The 21,056-nt window shown below is 47.3% G+C and overlaps 2 protein-coding genes and 1 long non-coding RNA gene across 4 annotated transcripts in view; 1 reads left to right on the forward strand and 2 right to left on the reverse strand.

Annotated features, from left to right (window-relative positions):
- Positions 1-247: 247 nt before the first annotated feature.
- Positions 248-14,873, forward strand: LOC126370936 (uncharacterized). Its single transcript, XM_050016069.1, has 13 exons — positions 248-797; positions 869-1,246; positions 1,330-1,439; positions 1,507-1,908; positions 10,748-10,914; positions 10,983-11,137; positions 11,205-11,323; positions 11,416-11,641; positions 11,905-12,126; positions 12,279-12,404; positions 12,699-12,928; positions 13,852-14,014; positions 14,089-14,873. The coding sequence occupies exons 1-13, from the start codon at positions 248-250 to the stop codon at positions 14,202-14,204; spliced, it is 2,964 nt and encodes a 987-aa protein (XP_049872026.1). The 3' UTR covers positions 14,205-14,873.
- On the reverse strand, positions 2,613-9,856 carry LOC126370900 (uncharacterized). 2 transcript variants are annotated; one of them, XR_007566926.1, is made up of 2 exons: positions 9,491-9,856; positions 2,613-2,687 (listed from the first exon to the last, which is right to left on the reverse strand). It is a non-coding gene; the product is annotated as an uncharacterized LOC126370900 (long non-coding RNA). The 2 variants fall into 2 exon arrangements; XR_007566925.1 differs by lacking the exon at positions 9,491-9,856 and adding an exon at positions 3,271-5,130.
- Positions 14,874-15,496: 623 nt separating the features above from the next.
- LOC126370897 (lachesin-like) overlaps positions 15,497-21,056 on the reverse strand; it is a 42,307-nt gene continuing 36,747 nt past the window's right edge. Inside the window, exons 3-10 of the mRNA XM_050016012.1 lie at positions 19,456-19,592; positions 18,987-19,127; positions 18,522-18,615; positions 17,912-18,105; positions 17,590-17,695; positions 16,888-16,941; positions 16,707-16,761; positions 15,497-16,621 (exon numbers count right to left, since the gene is read on the reverse strand). Of these exons, the coding sequence (XP_049871969.1) occupies positions 16,588-16,621; positions 16,707-16,761; positions 16,888-16,941; positions 17,590-17,695; positions 17,912-18,105; positions 18,522-18,615; positions 18,987-19,127; positions 19,456-19,592 (815 nt within the window). The 3' untranslated portion in view covers positions 15,497-16,587. The remainder of the gene's footprint in view (positions 16,622-16,706; positions 16,762-16,887; positions 16,942-17,589; positions 17,696-17,911; positions 18,106-18,521; positions 18,616-18,986; positions 19,128-19,455; positions 19,593-21,056) is intronic.

Consider the following 21,056-nt stretch of genomic DNA (forward strand, 5'->3'; position numbering starts at 1 on the left):
TTTATTTATGAACGGAATCATTAAAGTTGTTATAACAAAAACCATTGGCAACAGTTTTTTTGTAAACAAAGGAAATCGTTCGATTTGAAGCTTGCTCAAACAAAATTATAGGTCCATTAGTAAACCGTAAGGAGTAAATAGGTAGGATCAGGCGGGTCGCTCGTGGCGCGTGTCGCGCTGCGGCCGCGAGGTCAGCGCCGCAATCAGCGCGCTATCGATCACCGCCGCCGGCCCGGGCCGGGCGCGCATGGCGGGCGCCGAGGCGCTGGAGGGCTGCGCGCCCGCGCTCGTGGCGGCGCTGCGGGCGCACGGCGCCGGCGAGGTGACGTGCTGCGACGTGAGCGCGGACGGCGCGCGCCTGCTGAGCGGCGGCGGCGACCGCGCGCTGCGGGCGTGGCGCTGGGCGGGCGGCGCGGGCTGGCAGGCGGCGGCGGCGGCGCCGCGGGCTCACCGCTACGGCGTGACGGCGGCGCGCTGGGCGCCGGGCGGCGCGCTGGCGGCGTCGGGCGGCGTGGACGGCGCGGCGCGCGTGTGGGCGGCGCGCTCGCTGGCGCCGCGCCGGCTGCTGGCGGCGCCCGGCGCGCCGGCGCTGCGGGCGCTGTGCTGGGCGGCGCCCGCGCGGCTGCTGTGCGGCTACGACGACGGCGCCGCCGTGCTGTGGGACGTGCGCGGCGCGGCGCAGCTGGCGCGCCTGCGGCAGCACGAGGGCGCGCTGCACGCGCTGGCCGCGCCCGCGGGCGGGGCGCTGCTGCTGGCCGCCTGCACCGCCGGCGTGCTCAAGGTCTTCGACTTGCACGGTGAGCGTCCGTTCCGCGTCCGCGTCGGCGAGTGGGCGACGAAGCGACAGATTAGCGTTCGGTGTCGACAGAGGCGTGCCGGCGCACGGCGGCGGGGCTGCCGGAGCCGACGCCGCTGCTGTGGGAGGACGGCGCGCACGACCTGGGCGCGCTGTGCTGCGCGGCCGAGGGCGACGCGGCGGCCACGGGCGGGCACGACGCGCGCGTGCGGCTGTGGGCCGTGCGGCGCGAGGCGGGCGGCTGGCGCGTGGCGCCGGGCGCGGCGCTGGACGGCCACGCGGCGGCCGTGACGGCGCTGCGCTGGGCGCGCGGCGTGCTGGCGTCGGCGGCGCTGGACCGCACGGCGCGCCTGTGGAGCGCGGCCGGCGTCTGCCTGTGCGTGCTGCACGCGCACGACCGCTACCTCACCTGCGTGGCGCTCGCGCCCGACCTGCGGTACATGGTCACCGGTGAGCGCCGCTCTTGGCCCTGCTCGCCCTTTCCGACCGCGGCTGGCCGGAGACCGATAATCGAGATGTCGTTCCCGCCGCAGGTTCCAACGACAAGACCGTCCGCACGTGGGCGCTCGGCGACTTCACGATCGACGACGAGCTCGAGCCGCCGTGTAACCCGATGTCGCACTTCGGGGTGGGCGACCTCGAGGTACGAGTGGAGAGGTTGTGCGATGCCCTACGTAGATTTCGTGTCGACCGGTCTCTCCCGTGTGCAGGGCATCGGGCCGGTGGACGACGAGGACCTGCTGCTGGGAGAGGCGGAGGCGGGCGCGGGCCCGGGCGCGGAGGAGGGCGCGGGCGCGGCGCGGCTGCAGACGCGGCTGCTGCAGGCGCACGGCGGCGCCGTCAACTGCATCGCCGTGAGCGGCCCGCTGCTGGCCACCGCCTGCAGGTGGGTGCCGCGGCCGGCGCCGCCGGGCGGGCGCGGCGGAGCTGAGCCTTGCTGTGCTTGCAGTGACGGCGTGGCGCGCGTGTTCCGCCGCGAGGGCCCGTCGCTGCGCCTGCTGCGGGCGCTGGGCGCACGCGGCTACCCCGCGCTGGCCGCGGACTTCGGCGCCGGCGGCGCGCTGCTGCTCACGGCCGGGCTCGACGGGCCCGTGCGCCTCTGGGACGTCGAGGTGAGCACGATAAATAATAGTAAATAACCTAGTTCTAAATGCTAAGTGTATTAAATTTGTTCTACCAAACGTAAAGAAAGTAAATAATAACATTAAAATTAACGACGAGAAACTAGATTTTGTTGAACACACCGTTTTCTTAGGAATTACTGTAGATTCAAAACTTCAATGGGGCCCACATATTGTATCACTAGCGGGCAAGCTAAGTTCAGCAGCATATGCCGTCAGAAGAATCCGACAACTCACAGATGTACCCACTGCTAGACTTGTCTACTTCAGCTACTTCCACAGCTGTCACGTTCTATCACGCGAATCAAATAGGTTGTACTTACTAGGGTAAATAAAACGGTATATAGAAATAAAACCAAGTTTATTGACATTAAATCCCTAGCAAGTACATAGATCGGATCTCTGGGTCGCAGGTAATTTGATACTGGCTGAGCACCCTTGGTGCAGTAGGAAAACTACCACTTCCCTGTAACTCTTCCCACGACGACACGGGGTACACCGGCGCGCGCAGCAGGGCAGCAGAAACGGTGGGGTAAGTACAGGACCGAAAGTGGATCCAGCGGGTTGTAGAACCCGAAAGGTGAAGCGGTAGAGGTAAGTACAGGACCGGTAGTGGGTCCTGCGGTTGTAGAACTCGAAGGGTGAAACGGTGCAGGTAAGTACAGGACCGGTAGTGGGTCCTGCGGTTGCTGAACTCGAAGGGTGAAACGGTGCAGGTAAGTACAGGACCGGTAGTGGGTCCTGCGGTTGCTGAACTCGAAGGGTGAACCCTGGAACCCGGAATTAGTCATTTCAAGAATTGTCCGAATTCCCCGTCTGACTGCCACATGCCGATTCCTTAGCTTGATTGAAGATGGGAAGTGGATAGCAAGCAAGCTTAGCAATCTAAGATGTGGCTGTCAGCAAATTACACACAATAAAGGTGAATTTAGCAAAATAAATTTAGAAAAAGAACAAAGAACAAGATAAATTTATGGTAGGTAGTTGTTTTAAAAAACTATCTAAAAAAATAGTAAAATTGAATATTTTAAGCTGAATAATTTTAATAGCAACGATATTAAACGTATTTTGTACATTAATATTGTTCCATTTAAGAATTATTTAAACAAGGAAAGTACTTAGGTACAAAGATAACTTTAAGTTGGTTAAGTAGAATTAATTTAGAAAAATTGACAATTTAAATGTTGTTGTGAACATAAAAGATTGCTAATTATGATATAAAATAAGCACTAAAGCGTGAAAATACATTTACACGATGATTATGAAAAATGACAGTCATGCAATGAACAAAGAAAGCATGTACTAGTCTACGTTAATATTTAAACTAATAAAAATAGTAATTGCTACACTTACCCAATTAATGGGGATAACACAACACTATAAATTATTATATCGTAGACAAAATTAGTAAAAAAACGTATTTAAAAAATATACGAGTAATCGAGGTGTTCTCGCTACAAAGGCAGAAGGATTGTGTCGAACATCCGACCGGAAGAGTAACGGCTCGGCTGTGGAATGTAGGTACGGCTACCTACGCAATGTGATAATTATTAAAGTCGTACAATATTAACGGAATTATTTTGTAAATAGATATGTTTTGTTAAATTAATTAGTATATGTTTATTTATGTAATAATATTTTAGTTTTAAGCAGTAGTTTTTAAGTGTTTTCAATGATAACTTTTTGATAGTTCCTAACAGAAAAACAAGAGCAATTACACTCAGTAGTAAAACGCGGCAGGCGTTACATACCCCCCTTTTTTGGGTAGGATTTTCGCTAAGAAAATCCGCTGACTAAAATGTAACCTAGTCTGTCCTTCTTACTATTGACCATTCTAAAAATTACGTGGTACACATTCATTTCAACCCTTCCATTCACCCCCTACTTTCTTTCATCCCTTTCACACACAAACAGTTATCTTATTTAGTTTTAAGTGACTGCGTCCTTTTCAAAAAGAGTACTAGACTTTTAACCGCAGCTTAGTACTCACACGTAATCAATAGGAGATTTAAGGTAACCGTTTTTTTCTTTTTATAGTATAATTTTCTTATCTTCGGGGTAGGGCCGAAGATAAAATAATTAGAATGTCCTAGGGGTAGGGCCTGGAGATTCAATATTTTTTTTTGTAAAAAAGAAAAATTAGAAATACTATATATAAGTAAATATATTTAAGACGGTAGGTAGTTTTAGTAAGTAAGACATTGTTTTAGGCTAGTTTTGGATTTTTTAGTATGAGTTTTGGTAGTTTTAGTAAGTGTAGTTTTTGTTTTTTGTTTTTTTTTTTTTTTATAAAGTAGTATTTAAGGTATTTTTAGAGAATATTAGAAGATATTAGAAGACGCATGCCATGCTCAAGATTTAAGTTTTTGGCAGGCCTAAGGCGTTAGATGGTATTACACATCAATCTCTTGACTGACTCTTACAGTCTGCTCGAGAATTAGTAAGCAGCTGGGGGATTCTATGTTTTTCTCTCACTTCCATCCCAGCAAGGAAGTTTTGTAAATATGGAAAGTTTTATTTTAGTTAGGTATTTTTTTGTTTATTAAGTTTAGATATAATCATTTAGAATAGTTTGTAAGTTTAATATCCTTGACATGCCATGTACCCAAACTTACTCCTCGTTCGTCCTCTAAATCATAGACCAACGGAGATCTTTTAGCAACAACTTTGCATTTTATGAATTTAGGTGCTAGTTTTTTGGAAAATCTATTGTCCTTGTCGCTCTGGTAATAGGTGCGTTTCCATACGGTGTCTCCCACATTGAATTCTACGTTTTTACGACGTAAATTATAGTAGCCACTATTTCTTGAGTGTGCTTTTATTAGAGAGGCTTGCACTTTTTCAAATATTTTACGAAGCGCACCTATGTTTTCGGCATACTCGTCTCTGGGGCTGAAAATCAAATCTTCCGCAACGACTGTGTCCAAGTAATGAGACCCGCAAGTGACGAGTTCTCGCCCGTATACCAGAAATGCAGGTGTGAATCTGGTAACTTCATTCACAGAACTATTTAGGGCAAATTGTATTTTTGCAATATTTAGGTCCCAATATCGATGGTCGTTTTCAATAAAGCTTGATACGGCAACCATAATCGTTTTATTGTACCGCTCGACAGAATTAACTTGAGCAGTATACTTAGGGCAGTACTGAACGTTTGGTATCTTGTAATTAGTAAACAGTTGTTTCAAAGTATTGCTAACAAACTGTTTACCATTATCCATAAGGACGGTACTTGGAACTCCGTGAACCAGAAAGACCTGCTCCTCGAGAATCCGTGTTATAATATCAGCAGTAGCACGACGTATGGGGAAAATGAGTGTATATTTAGAGAAGCAGCACGTTACCACAAACAAGTAAGAGTTTTGACGTCTTGTTGGGGGTAGGGGTCCAACGAGATCCATGCTGATCATCTGAAAAGGTCTGGAACAATCTTTGGGTCGACCCATGACACCAAGGGTTGCGTGATTTGCATGTTTGTGAGAATTGCATGTATCGCACATGTTAACGAAGTTGGTGACGTCGCGGTGCATATTTGGCCAGAAATAGTTTAACGAGAGACGTTTGTTAGTCTTGAAGATACCGAAATGTCCAGATGTGGGTTCGCTATGATTTTTTTTAATGATGTCCTTACGCTGTTCCAGAGGAATAACCTCCTTCCACTCGAATTCTCTAGTCAAAGGGTTTAAACTCTTGACAAATCGAAACAGCTTGTTATCAGTTACTCTGTAATTTAGATAAGAAGATGGTGTATTTATGCAACCGTTGAAGATATTTAAGTACCAACTGTCCGATGTGGCAGGAACAAGATCGTTGGAGCTGGAAGGATCCGTTGTTACCGCCGAAATGGGTACAGCACGGGAAAGAAAATCTGGAACGACATTGTCCTTGCCACGTCGATGCTTTATTTCAAAATTATAGGCCGATAAACGTACGCCCCAGCGAGCTAGTCTACCGGTAGGGTTATTTAGATTTAAAAACCATTTTAGGGCGGAATGGTCTGTGAAAACAGTAAACTTCATTCCGTTTTCCAGATAGCATCGCCAATGTTCTATGGCTATCAAGACAGCGAGCGCTTCTCTTTCAGTCGCGCTATAGTTGCGCTCCTGGTTAGATAAGGATTTGCTCATATAAGCTATGACTTTCTCCTCACCATCTTGTCTCTGAGTCAAGACAGCACCAATGCCGAAGTCGCTTGCGTCAGTATGGACCTCGAATGGCTTGGAGTAGTCAGGGCAGGTAAGTATAGGGGCAGATACTAAACTACCCTTTAGTTTTGTGAAAGCTGTATTGGCCTCCGAAGACCAAACAAAGGGGGGGACATTCTTTCCCTGCGAAGTCAATTTATTAAGAGGGGCTGCGAGAGTGCTGAAATCAGGGATGAACCTCCTGTACCAAGAAGAAGCACCTATAAATCGCCGAACTTCCTTGCGATTAGTAGGTGTTGGATGGTTCACAATGGCTTCGACCTTTTCTGGGTCAGGATGAAGGCCGTTAGAGTCCACTACGTAGCCCAAGTACTTAAGTTGGCTCCTGAAAAATTGGCTTTTCTTAAAATTTATCGTCAGATTAGCTGACTTAAGTTTCTCGAGAACTCTTAGCAGAAGAGAGATATGCTTCTCAAAGGTTGGTGAGACAATAATGATGTCATCTACAAAAACGAAGACCATATTTTCAAATTCAGGGCCATAGAAGAGTACGTCCACCAAACGTTGTTGGGTAGCTGGTGCATTTGTTAGGCCGAATGGCATAGATTTAAATTGAAAGGTTCCCCTGGATGGTATGTAGAATGCCGTCTTACACCTATCTTCCTCCTTTATTAAAATTTGCCAAAAGCTCTTGGATAAATCTAAACTAGTAAGATACTTCGCATCACGCAGGTTGTCCAAAATTTCGGAGATGTAGGGAAGTCTGTAAGCGTCTTTCTTGGTGACAGCGTTTAATTTCCTACTGTCGAGACAGAAACGCAGCTCTCCATTCTTTTTAGGAGTCAGTAAAACGGGAGACGACCAAGGGCTCTCACAAGGCTCGACAACATCCTCCCTCAGCATTTCATCAAGTTGCTCTGTTAAGAGCTTTTGCTTCTCAGGTGACATACGGTAATATCTTTGACGAATGGGGGCAGCATCCCCAGTATCAATAGTATGACAAATTAAAGAAGTACGACCTAGTCCTCGTTCCTCGTAAGATATGTTCTGAAACTGAGAGATGATGTTATCTGCAGTAACCCTCTGGGCGCCTGTGAGACTATCATAGGGGCAGATGTGTGCCTGGTTAGCGGCCACATTTGCAGAAGTCAAGTCCAATTCTTTAGATAGAATGACAGAATGTAGATGTTTGGGGAAGATTCCGAACACAGTCCAGAAGTCCATTCCAAGAATAAGCGTGTTTTGAATGCTTGGAACGACGTAGATTTGCAGTGTATGAAGTTGGTTTTGAAAAGTAATAGGAAGATACATGGTGCCAATAGCATTCAGTTTATGTCCACCTGCTGAGATAAAATGTAAGGGATTATTGTGTAAAGTTAATTTGAAGCCTAATTTCTGAAAATGTAAGTGGGAGTCGTGTCCTAATATAGAAACACACGATCCACTATCCAGTAAGCCAGTTATAGTAATATCAGATATAGTTACGGTCGCATAAGGCCGTGAGTTGATATTCATATTTCGGATCGAAGTGACAGTGCAGAAGGAAAAATATTTGGAAATGTAGTCCAACCATTTATCCCAATCTTCTTTAGATTGTTTCGAAGTTGCTCCGCGGTCACTACGATCCCAAGTATTTAGTTTTTTGAATTTCCGGTATATTTGTGGCAAACAGGGCATTCGGGATATCTAACATCTTTCTTGCCGCATTTAAAACATACTGGAAAATGCGGTTCCTTACATTGACGTAGACTATGAGTTGATTTACGGCACCTGGGACAGAACACGTTGCGGGGAGACACCGCGTCAACATCGATAGAAACTGCGTTAACCGATACTGCATTGTGCTTGTTTATTTCGTGTTTATTATTATTTGTAGCATAACAGTTGCGATAGTAGTTGTTGTTTGTTGGTGGATTTTGATTATTGTACCTATTTTGATTATTATAATTATTCCTTATGTAGCTCCCAGGTGAAGTATTAGGCTGATTATAAGCAAACTCAGGTGCTAAAGTATTTGAATTTGGTTTTGGTGGTTCACGAAATTGTTTCAAACAAGATTGAACGTCTTCGTAGTTGCGACAACATTGTTTTAACGTCTCCAAATCAGTTATATTGGAAACTGCAGCAAGCGTGCTAGCGTAACAGGGACGAATGTTATGGCGAATTATTTCTAATTGGTCCTGTTGAGATAACGCTTTATCCAATCTAGCGAATAATCCATGCATTATTGATAAGTAAATTGTGATATTTTCATGTTCGCCTTGCGTACGAGCACGTATTTCAGCAAGAAGACGGTAATCGTAATCTTTTTGACCAAAGTCATTTTTCAATAGAACTCCCACCCACGTTGGGCGCCATTGTCACGTTCTATCACGCGAATCAAATAGGTTGTACTTACTAGGGTAAATAAAACGGTATATAGAAATAAAACCAAGTTTATTGACATTAAATCCCTAGCAAGTACATAGATCGGATCTCTGGGTCGCAGGTAATTTGATACTGGCTGAGCACCCTTGGTGCAGTAGGAAAACTACCACTTCCCTGTAACTCTTCCCACGACGACACGGGGTACACCGGCGCGCGCAGCAGGGCAGCAGAAACGGTGGGGTAAGTACAGGACCGAAAGTGGATCCAGCGGGTTGTAGAACCCGAAAGGTGAAGCGGTAGAGGTAAGTACAGGACCGGTAGTGGGTCCTGCGGTTGTAGAACTCGAAGGGTGAAACGGTGCAGGTAAGTACAGGACCGGTAGTGGGTCCTGCGGTTGCTGAACTCGAAGGGTGAAACGGTGCAGGTAAGTACAGGACCGGTAGTGGGTCCTGCGGTTGCTGAACTCGAAGGGTGAACCCTGGAACCCGGAATTAGTCATTTCAAGAATTGTCCGAATTCCCCGTCTGACTGCCACATGCCGATTCCTTAGCTTGATTGAAGATGGGAAGTGGATAGCAAGCAAGCTTAGCAATCTAAGATGTGGCTGTCAGCAAATTACACACAATAAAGGTGAATTTAGCAAAATAAATTTAGAAAAAGAACAAAGAACAAGATAAATTTATGGTAGGTAGTTGTTTTAAAAAACTATCTAAAAAAATAGTAAAATTGAATATTTTAAGCTGAATAATTTTAATAGCAACGATATTAAACGTATTTTGTACATTAATATTGTTCCATTTAAGAATTATTTAAACAAGGAAAGTACTTAGGTACAAAGATAACTTTAAGTTGGTTAAGTAGAATTAATTTAGAAAAATTGACAATTTAAATGTTGTTGTGAACATAAAAGATTGCTAATTATGATATAAAATAAGCACTAAAGCGTGAAAATACATTTACACGATGATTATGAAAAATGACAGTCATGCAATGAACAAAGAAAGCATGTACTAGTCTACGTTAATATTTAAACTAATAAAAATAGTAATTGCTACACTTACCCAATTAATGGGGATAACACAACACTATAAATTATTATATCGTAGACAAAATTAGTAAAAAAACGTATTTAAAAAATATACGAGTAATCGAGGTGTTCTCGCTACAAAGGCAGAAGGATTGTGTCGAACATCCGACCGGAAGAGTAACGGCTCGGCTGTGGAATGTAGGTACGGCTACCTACGCAATGTGATAATTATTAAAGTCGTACAATATTAACGGAATTATTTTGTAAATAGATATGTTTTGTTAAATTAATTAGTATATGTTTATTTATGTAATAATATTTTAGTTTTAAGCAGTAGTTTTTAAGTGTTTTCAATGATAACTTTTTGATAGTTCCTAACAGAAAAACAAGAGCAATTACACTCAGTAGTAAAACGCGGCAGGCGTTACACAGCATAATGTCTTACGGTATTTTATTGTGGGGTCGAGCCGCTGATGTAGAAACTATTTTCATTATTCAAAAAAGGGCAGTTCGCGCTATTTATAATCTGCGTTGTCGGGACTCTTTAAGGGAGCTGTTTAAAGAAATAAATATACTGACGGTCGCAAGTCAATATATTTATGAAAACATTATGTATGTGCGTAAAAATGTATCTCTCCTTCCGAGAAACTGTGAAAGGCATACTTACAATACAAGGAATAAAAATAAAATTGTTGTTCAAAATTCTAGATTAAAGTAAATTAAATTCATCTTTTTTGGGGTTATGTATACGTTTTTACAATAAAATACCAGATAATATTTTAAATTTGTCAGAGAACAAATTTAAAGCTCACGTGAAGCTTACTTTATGTAAAAAAGCCTATTATAAGATTAATGATTACCTAAATGATAAAAATGTCTGGTATTGAATGTGTTCCTCTAGTTATTAAATAACTTGTAATGTACCCTCATTGATTTAAAAGATGTGTTGCTGTTGCAGTTTCTTGTCATTTCTTCTCCTCAGCCATAACACCTTGCGAAATGATGTAAATTCAAAAATGTTACATTGACCTTCAACAAGTTTATCCATGATAATTACGTTGAATAAATGATTCTGATTCTGATTCGATTGAGAGTGGCTCATCTGTAGTTTGAAAGTTACTTGAAGTGTTTCTGTGCAATGAATGTTTTTTTTTGTTTTTCTCTTTTATCTGCAATGAGTCGCAAGACTTTAATCAGATTCGATACATTATTACTCATTTGTCGGAAGCAAAGCAACATTATTATGAACGACAACGCAACGAGAGATATCGTGCTGCCGGTGTGATTGCAGTCGGGCGTCCTGCTGCGGTCGCTGCAGGCGCCGGCGGAGGAGGGCGGCGGCTGCGGCGGGCGCGGCTGCCGCGTGTCCCCGCACCGGCCGCCGCTGCTGCTGCTGGCCGCCGACGCCGCCTGCGCCGCGCTGTGGCCGCTGGACGAGCCGGACCCCGAGCCTGCGCAGTACGCATGCGAGCCCCTCGCTCCACCGCGGGGTGGGGCGCGGGGTTTAGCCGCTCGTTTGCCCGCAGCGTGTACGGCGGGCACGTGGAGGCGGCCACGTGCTGCGCGTGGAGCGCGTGCGGACGAGCGGCCGCGGTGGGCGGCGCCGAGGGCGAGCTGCGCGTGCTGGCGCCGCCGCCGCGGGCGCGGCTGCTGCGGCACCAGGCCGGCGCGCACGACCTCGGTGGGTAGCGGGCGGCGGCCGCCGGCGCGGGGCGCACGCGTGTAACGCTCGGCCGCTCCGCTTGCAGGCGTGCAGAGCTGCGACTTCGCGGCGCGGGGCGCAGCCGGGCTGCCGGACGACGCGGCGCTGCTCGCCACCGCCGGCAGCGACGGGCTCCTCAAGCTGTGGCGGCTGGACTTCGACGAGGTGGGGGTGGGGCCGGTCGCGCGCCTACTATGACGAACAGGAGATTCGCGAGGTTTCGTTCTCTCGAAGGAAATTCGTGTGTCCGGTTGCAGGAGGGCGAGGAGGCGAGCCTGACGGCGCTGGCGGCGGCGATGGCCCACGGCGGCGGCGCGCTGTGCGTGCGGTGGGGCGTCGGCGCCGCCCTGGCGTCGGCCGGCGCCGACGGCTGGCTGCGCGTGTGGCGCGCCGCCCTGGGCGCGGCCGCCGCGGCGCGGCTGGCGCAGCTGGCCGCCGTGCCGGCGCTCGGGGCCGCCTCGGCGCCCGCCGCCGCCATCCTCGGTCAGTGCTGACTAATTATTAAACTAATAACCCAGAGCCAATTACAGATCCCTGCATATAGCGACAACATACAAGTAATAGGTGAGACAAACAGGTGCATACGTCGCCAACAAACTGCATTGCAGTTTGGCGACATATTTAGCTTTAAGTAACTTTTTGTACATTTTTTTTTACTTTGAATAAAAAAAAAAGCAGGGAAAATATAAAGATAAAGAAACACACGCATCGCTTAGACTGTTACTTGTTATATTTAACTACTGTAGATGCGAGACACGTCGCCCTGGGCTCGCTGTCGGGCGAGTTGGCGGTGTGGCGGCTGCCGGTGTCGATAGCGGAAGAGGGGTCGCCGGGGGACGACGGGGCGGAGGAGGGCGCCGGGGGGGAGGGCGCGACGGACGACGAGGAGGACGCGGGGCTGGAGCCGCGCTGGTGGGGCGCCGCCGGTGTCGCCAGGTGGATCAAGGAGTACGTCACCCGCGCACCCGGTGAGATTCTGTTACCTGAGTGCTTGTAAGAAAATTAAATTTTCGAAATAACGATCGATTTTTTTATTAGTGACTCTATTCTGTTCCGGGTACGAATATCCCGTTTCGGCAATGAGATGTGAAAGTAACGCGTGCGTGTTTGCGTCGCGCAGAGGCGGGCGCGGCATGCGCGGCGGCCGAGGCGGCGCTGCTGCGGCGGGCGGCCGGCGCCGGGCTGCGCGGGCAGCGCCTGCTGGACGCGCCGCTGCCGCAGCTGCTGGCGCTGCTGGCGCCCGGCGGTGCTGGCGCCCTCATGCTCTGCGCACAGCTAGCTTGCACCCGCCGAGCTCGGCCGACAGATTTATAAAAACCACTCGCACGCACTCCTATCTGCACCAAGTCCTATGATAAGTATGATGCACCGTGTGATGACGGCGGGTGACCCGATCGTTTCCCATCGGGGACGTCGTCCCTCTGTTTGTTTCTATGTGTTCTATTTGCTCCCGCCTCCCGACGAAAGCCACACTTACTGCAGTAGAGTAAACGTAAAAATCTTGAGTAAGTTGAGTATTATTATGCCGATGGTTCTGCAGGCGAGGAGGGCGAGCAAGGTGAAGAGGGCGCTGAGGGCGCGGAAGACGCTGAGAACGCGGCGGACTCGGAGGGCGCGGAGGCCGCGGAGGTCCCGGAGGGCGCGGAGGTCCCGGAGAGCGCGGAGGCCGCGGAGGCCCCGGAGGGCGCGGAGGCCCTGGAGGGCGAGGTGCGCGCGCGGCTGCAGGCCGAGCTGCGCTGGCTGCGCCGCGCGCCGCCGCCGCCCGACCTGGTACGGACGGCACCGCGTCACTCTTACTTTACAATATGTTTCGAAACTTTCTATGGTATACGACCTATCCTGTATTGGCATACATTTCCCTTCACGAGTTGGAAGAACAGAGCAGTAATCGTATCTGTAAAAGATCGGACAAATCAAATTTTCTCGTCTCCGAGAAAACGCTAGGGGGATGATGCATGAAAATAAAAGTTTAAAAACTAAAACCCGACTACAGGAAAATTGCTCTTTAAAAAGTATGAAACAAGAAAATGGGTAAGTACCTATTATTTCTCTGAATTTTTTCCGGCATAGTGACGTTTAGAAGATAGCCGTGGTCGTATACCTGTGTATTTTCTTGTTTCATACTTTTTAGAGCGCTATTTTTCCGTAGTCGGGTTTAGTTTTTAAAGTTTTATATTTATTTATATTATTTTGGGGTCTTATTGATTAAGATAACGTGCTTCCTATATATGTAATATGTTTTATGCAAGATTTGTAGATAATCATTTATTTGCAATAAAAATCGTATTACAGTTTGCAGTTTTGATAAAATCTATACCGAACATGTCTGAGCAGTCATGTTTATAATTCAACATATTTATCGAGTAAATACAAGGAAACCTGCAAATAAAAGCTAGTAGTATGTACATATTTGAAATGTGCCAATGAAGCCCTTTAATATGATAACCAACACTCTCACATTCGAAAAAAAAATTGTCCTCACTTTATATCCCCTAGGAGGCGCCACATTGAATTTAGCGTGACGCTTATAGCCTATAACCACCGGACAATCAAGCGGCTTGTTGTGACCTCATTTATTAAATTCTGACAGGTGGTTTAGAAGTTAGGTTGGAATAGACGTGCATAATCCTCCTTTTGCCTTTGCCGAAGCCGGGTACTAAATAAACTATGTAGTTAGCCATGCATAGACGCAGGCGGCGAGTCCGCGTGCGCTGATCCGTGTGTTGCCGCAGGCGGCGCTGGCGCCGCACGCGCTGCTGTGCCCGCTGTCGCACGCGCTGCAGCGCGAGCCGGCGCGGGCGGCCGACGGTGTGACGTACGACCGCGCGGCGCTGCACTCCTGGTTCCTGGCCGCCGGTACCGCGCTCTCTAGCCTCCCCGCCCCCGCCCCGCCCGCGGGGCCGGCGCCAGTAACGCACGTGTGTCCGCAGACGGCGCCGTGTCGGCCGTGTCGGGCCGGCGCCTGCGCAACGCTCGCGTGCTGCCCAACTACCGCGCCCGCGACATGCTGCGGGACTTCCTGCGCCAGCACGCCGCCGACGTCTAGCCGCGATCTAACGGCGCGCACGACGCTAAGGAATTGGGTACATGCAGGGACAAAAACAATCTCGTCCCGTGATTGAGGTTTATTTACGATTTTTATCAAGAATCACGTAACAAATAGTACGACGTTTGACCACGTTTATTGATGGCGTCGTGCTTTTGTACTTTCATACAAATTCCATTTCATAAAAAAGTATCTCATTTGACTATCATTCGGTTGCCACAACGACTGAGTACTGGTCGTACCGTGTTTGTCAACACTGACAAGTCTACACGTTCACAAGCTAACCAGTTACTCACAAGTATGTGTAAATTATGTTTATCTAAAAAATAAAAGAACATGTACTTTACATGTGTTACTTTTGATAAACACTTTCTTGTAATAAATACAATTTTTACTACAACATTTCTTGTAATTCAGGGCTTGTAAGTTTTGATAAACAGGTCCCTAGTTGTCATCTCCCCAATCAGGGTGCGACACATCATCACAGTGGGCTGGGTTTCATATAAGTTAGCAATATAATTATGCCTTTTATAATACGGGACCATCAACTGTGTGATATTTTCTGAAATTAACAAGCCTCAATTAATTATAGGCATATCTACTAAAGTAAAGCAGTTGGCATGAGTCTGACTCTGTTTATTATCCAAATAAATTATTTAACTGAATACAATGGAGTATTAATTTATGATTTAGCATGCCCTGAGCCTAAGAAGAACCTTTGTTTCAGAATTCCACACAGTTCAGACAATTAATTAATTAATTAATTATATATATTTTTTATTTATTTATTTATGTTTTTCTCTTATTCTATTTTACTTTTTTTGCGCGCTACACTGCAGCTGTACAAGTGTACTATATCCTCTGCCGAAGGTTGTCTGGAAGAGATCGCTCTTAGCGATAAGGCCGCCTTTGCCTACCTTAGAATAAGTTTACCCTGTAAATGTTTTGTGAATTTGTGTGCAATAAAGTGTTTTTATTATTATTAATTGTAATCATCCATTATTTACCTACTAACTGAAGATCGAACCAGCACTCGTGCATGGACAACATAAGGACCCGAAAGTGTAGTCAGTGACATTAGGGACCATACTCGTCCAAGCATCATGGGCTCGAACCCCTTCGAGTCGGAACTTATTCCCAGGAGCTAGAAAAATCATCGATAAATGCGATCGATGGAAACATATAGCATAATAGCAGACGAGAGCCCCAGGGCGTTCAGTAAATATATCGAGCAAGGGACAATAAATAAAAACTACTAGGTGTTTCAACGATCTCATTTTATTTGTATTACTTACATTTATATATGTACAAGTGAGGCAGTAACAGTGTCAACGAACCGAACCTGCGGCAAAGCAGCCGCGAGCGGCGAGCGGCCGCCACAAGCGCCGTGCACACTCTCGGAGCACGCGCTCGCCGCTCGCTCAACAGTTTGCTAAAATCTGCATTTCATTATATAACAAACAATAAGGTTGACATTCTGCACTTTGCTCCCACGAACAGCGAGGACCCGTTGTGTGGCCGAGCTGGCGGGTGTGGCCTGCCTGCCTGCGGTGGGAGCAGGGCGCAGAGCGCGGCGCGGCGCGCGTCGACGCTCGCAGAGAACTAAACTATGATAAGACAGCTATGTACACCCCCACCTCCTCTCAACTCAAACATATAAGCGAACGGGATCACAGATTGACCCGGAGCGTCGACTCGCCCGCTACAATCGTCGTAATATTTTTTAAAACAATAGCGAATAAATTAACTCATAACACTCTGTACACAATTCCTTTCAACTTTTGTACTGTATAACAAATTTCGAGAATACTAATCGGCCCCAGATAAAGGGCGGTTTAAATGATTTCGATGTGAATGATGTCGCAGCGCCGCTGTGTGCCTCGTGCGATGCCGCGCGTCACGTGTCTCGGCGCGGCACTCGCGGCACACGCGACACACGCGGCACTCGCGGCACTCGCGGCACACGCGGCACTCGCGGCACACGCGGCCGCAGGGACAGCAACAGTAGTAGTGAGTACTATGTACAATTTACAGGGTGTGAGGAGGCGCGCCTGTCCCGCGCCGGCTCCTCGCGTATTTACATAGTTCGTTTCCCATAATATAAAATTTAGTACCGATACAATTAATTTCGTATGTAATATTTTTATCGACTTCACTCCGGTCGTATCACATCGCGCGGCCGGGCCCGTCCGCGTCGGCCGCGATCGTCGATCACGCTCACTATCTAATCGATATAATATTCGAAATTTTTACAATAAATAGTTTTAAACTTATTTCACTAGGCATCGAATGCGTAGCGTTGGACGTCACACAAGTCACGAAAAGTCCATCACCGACCGCGACAGTCGCGGCGGCGGCACGCGCCTGCGCTCTACGCGTCTCGCTATTTGGGCTCGTCCTCGTCGTGGCACATCACCCTGCGGAGAGAGGCGGCAATGTAGCGATCACATCACGATGCGACAAGGAAGGCACAGGCACCCGACGCGAGGCGGGGATACTCACGAGAAGAGCAGCGCGAGTGCGAGCAGGGCGGCGAGGCGCGCGGCTCGCGGCGCGGCGTGAGCGGCGTGGGCGGCGTGGGCGGCCAACGCAGCGGGCGCGGCGTGGGCGGCGTGGGCGGCGTGGGCGGCCAGCGCGGCGTGGGCGGCGTGCGCAGCCAGCGCAGCGGCCAGCGCCGGGCGCGGCGGCGCGCGCGCGCTGCCGCTGTTGCCGTGCTGCATGGCCGCCGGCTGCTCGCCTGCCACACACGAGGATTCACATTACTACCCTTGTTTGCTTCGTATTGGCCGAACTCTAGGACACGTCAAATCGCAGACATCGTTTCCTGTTCGAAATCACTGGATTGTCCTGATTTGCTATCTAAGTTGCTACTGAGGCTACCAAGTAGAAATTTGTGTCGTTGTTCCATCTACTATCCCTACCATCGGCAAGCAGCAACTAATTATCGGCAGAGTTAATTTATTTGGCGAGAGAGCAATTTTTCATCTATTAACAACATTTTCAACACTGGTTGTGGGTCGGTAAGATGCGAACACACTCGTTCTTTTTTTAATGATATGTCGTAAGCAACTTACTTATATTACTTTTATTCAATTTATTTGGCAGCATAAGCGAAATTATATTTATAGTGTTTACTATTAGTTAGTAGCGTTGTTTTTAATCAATTGTTTAAGTCAACGTTTGTCTATGAACTGTCTTAGGCTTTTGTGCATGTCCTAATACCTTTGTCACTGCGCTTCAGTTATAAGTTTTATTATTTTTATTCAGTTTTATATGAGTATGATTTTTTGGTATAGTTTTTAAGAGCTGTTGGTCTCCCAAATATAAACTTTAGATTGGTCTACGAGCTGACGCGACGGAAGGCAGCAACATTAGCGGCACTCACCGCTGAGCACGTGCAGCACGACGGAGGCGGAGTCGAGGTTGGAGGGCGCACACGAGTAGTTGCCGGAGTCCTCACGCCGTGGGTTGTATATTATCAAGTTTCCGACCTGCAACAGACCGACCGGACTGATAATACTTTGTGTAGAACGGAAGCGCCCTCTCCACCCTGTAACTGTACGAACTGGATTATCCTTTCTTATTTGCGGTCCGTAACACGTAAGGAGTTAAGAGAGCGCGGCCTGACGGTCTCGGCCGCGCGCATGGGGTGAGGCGGCCCTCCCTGCACCCGTGTGTGGTTGGGGCGTGGAGTGTGGGGTACGTACCGTGGTGTCGGGCGAGATGCGCTCCATGCGGATCTCGACGAGGCTGCGGTCGTAGTTGAGCACGCGCTCGTCGTTGTGGTACCAGAAGATGTACGCGGGCTCCTCCAGCGCCTGCGTGATCACGCACTTGAGGCTCACCGTGCTGCCAGCCTTCACGTACAGGTCCGACTCGCCCACGATCTCGATCTTTGGCACTGCAATATACACGTCATAACGGTTGACCATCATTGAGAGGTCGCTGGTCTAAACCAATGATTTTCGAGTCACCCAATACATTGGTCAAACAGAAAGGTCTGTGGAGCGTGGGTACTCAATTCATGTTGCAAATATGTGGTTAACTCAATTGGGATTATAGTTGTGAGCTTATGTTACGTTTTTGTATTCATGTTTGCATCTTAAATGATAATTGTGTGCTCAGCGGTGTTTTCCGGCCCCGCGAGAAATGTGTTTTCGGAGGTACGTGCCTTAACCTGTTGGATAGGCTTTCTCTTGGCAGTCGCTGACCTGTTAAGTCATCAAGTTACATAAACGGTTCCCATAATAACGGTATAACGCTAGAGAGATGACGCTACTCGCCACACGGCGCAGGGGGTGGGCAGGCGTGACTCACCGACGACGTTGAGCTGCACGAAGTGGCTCATCTTGGGCTCGGTGCCGACCTGGCATTCGTACACGCCGGCGTCCCGCGCCTGCACATATTTCACCTGCAACACACGTACATCTCCTGTTTATTTATGTATTTGATGTATTTCATTGTATAGCTTATTTACGCCCAAGAAAATTATTGAAATGATTATAGTTGTAAATCTAGTTTCTTCACCCAATTAGCTGTGTCGTTTTGCAGGGGAAAGTGTGTTATACCAATTGAATGATCTACTATTATTATTGTCTCATAATAAGTATTTCACTGTTTTATTAAAATATATAATTTTCATCCAAATCGACTCAGTGGATTACACATTAAGAAGGTAAAAGACACCACGAGAAAGTAACTTTTCCATTTATAATATTGGTATGGAAGTATCGATATTAATATTTAGCGTAATAATGTAGTGATTAGTGAGGGTAATGGTACCTGTAGCGTCCAGGTGTCGGTGGCCTCGACGAGGAAGGCCTGGAAGCGCTCGTCGGCGATGAACGTGAACCGGTCCACGGTGAGGATGTGCGCGTCGCGCCGCCGGATCCACGACACTGACTTGTTGCTCAGCTGCCGCACCTGCCGCCAACAACAGCCATCTTATTAGGCCCACACTACCCAGCGTTGTTCATTACACCACTATTTCTTTTAAAGAACTAATTTTGCACACACTATTTCGTTGTCTGCTCAGACAATTCCTTCTCGTACAATTTAAAATCAGAATTTCCAATAGCTTCGTTGTTATTGTGGCGTCTCTTATTAGATTATCTGCTTTAGACCAATTGGCCAGATAAACTTTGTGTGCTTTGGGAGATAGGTAAGCTCGTTCGGAATTATACATAAATTAGCTAACAGGTGAAGCCAGTAGGGGCCGGTCGCTGTACAGCCTCACTTAGTGCGTATATACCTTGCAGGGTAGGTAGGCGTGCGTGCCGAGCTGTGTGGTGATATTGTTGGGCGCGGCGGGGTCAAAGTAGGGCCCGGTGTAGAGCCCCACGTAGCGCTTGCGCACGCGCGCACCGCCCGCCTCGCCGCACGACAGCACTGGAACATATACATACACAGATGTCAATATATTGCGGAACTGACGGACAGAAGATGAAGCCATCATGAAGGAAACATTATCAGTGAATGTAGCGTTACATTTGTAAGGCACGTGCATGTATATATGATAACATCGTCAGCGAACATGATAATAAAGCACATTCGAAGCTGAATGTGGGTACAACAGTGGTTGTGTGTGCCAGTAGTGCGGACGGAGCCACGCGGCGGCGTATGCTAATCGGCTTCGGCCGCCGCCGAGCCTGTAGTATTGGATCAATTATGTAAATTAATTACTTTGATGATCGGTAATTGGACGAATTCGATTCGATTTATCTCGGCTACCAATATTTGGACTTACATTTACATAGCGTTGTGATTCAATATTAAATAATAATCTACTGGCGACGAATTTTGCGGGGAGTTGTTTAAATATTCAGTTGTCGTGGTAATAAGTGTTCTATTTATGGTTGGCTTCTATTAACATAAATGGTCTATTTACGTCCCAATGTTGGGCACAGGCCTCCTCTCACTCAAACGGAGGTGGTGTGCAAGTGCAATCCTATAGAGAATACATTTTGGATTTTATTTGTCTGCTTATGAGTAATTATTATTAACCATACTTTACATACCATTGGCAAATAAACTGCAAGACTAATAAGGCAATTGGATGTTTGTTCTTTATTTGTATTTCTGGGTAGTAATACCCATAGCCAACTATACAAATATTTGCTTGCAGTTGACGGTCGCTTTTTTAAGAACGATTCTGGCATTAGTTTTTATTTCAATTTCAGGCAGCATTTATAGTGTTACGTGGTCTAAAAACTTTTCGTTTTAGGTCTCCTACACCTAACAATATTTGTATTCAAAAAATATTACTGAAGATTCATTCTAAAAATATCGATGACCAAGAACATCAGAAACAGTTCGGTGGCGCATGGCAGTCTGCAGCGCAGGAGGCGGCGCCGGCGCGCGGAGGCAACACTGCACTCGACCTAGTTCCCGCGCGCGTCATATCGTTGAGTAGCTCAAAGAAAATAGATTTATGATTCCATAAGGTTAAAATTCAACTCTATATTATAACCACGTACATTATCAAGCGGTACATTCAAAGTAAAATCACACATTTAACCACGATATTTTATTTTTTATACATTACCTATCTAAAGCGTGTGATACTATCGATTCCCACGCATTACTTACAAAAAGGCGTGTTTTGGATTAAAAGATGAAATTCTAGTGTTATATATTGTTTGTCTCTTCATGATTTGTACATAGAAAGTGTAATTAAATAATTAATCTTTTTTGAAAGAAAGAAAATATTTATTTCCATATTGGACGCCACATTTACAAACTTACATTACAGAAATAAAAAAAAAATACAAAGACAAAAAGACAAATAATACAGACATTAAATACACAATGGAGGCGCCCAAAATAAAAAAAGGATCTCCCTCAGCATAATGC

This window comes from Pectinophora gossypiella, chromosome 11 (assembly GCF_024362695.1).
Source record: "Pectinophora gossypiella chromosome 11, ilPecGoss1.1, whole genome shotgun sequence".
NCBI lineage: Eukaryota > Metazoa > Arthropoda > Insecta > Lepidoptera > Gelechiidae > Pectinophora > Pectinophora gossypiella.

Coding starts and splice junctions, on each gene's coding strand:
- LOC126370936 (XM_050016069.1), top strand. CDS start 248: ATGGCGGGCGCCGAGGCGCTGGAGGGCTGCGCGCCCGCGCTCGTGGCG. Junction 11,642..11,904: donor GCCCGCCGCCGCCATCCTCG/GTCAGTGCTGAC, acceptor TAACTACTGTAG/ATGCGAGACACGTCGCCCTG. Junction 12,405..12,698: donor GGCGCTGCTGGCGCCCGGCG/GTGCTGGCGCCC, acceptor ATGGTTCTGCAG/GCGAGGAGGGCGAGCAAGGT.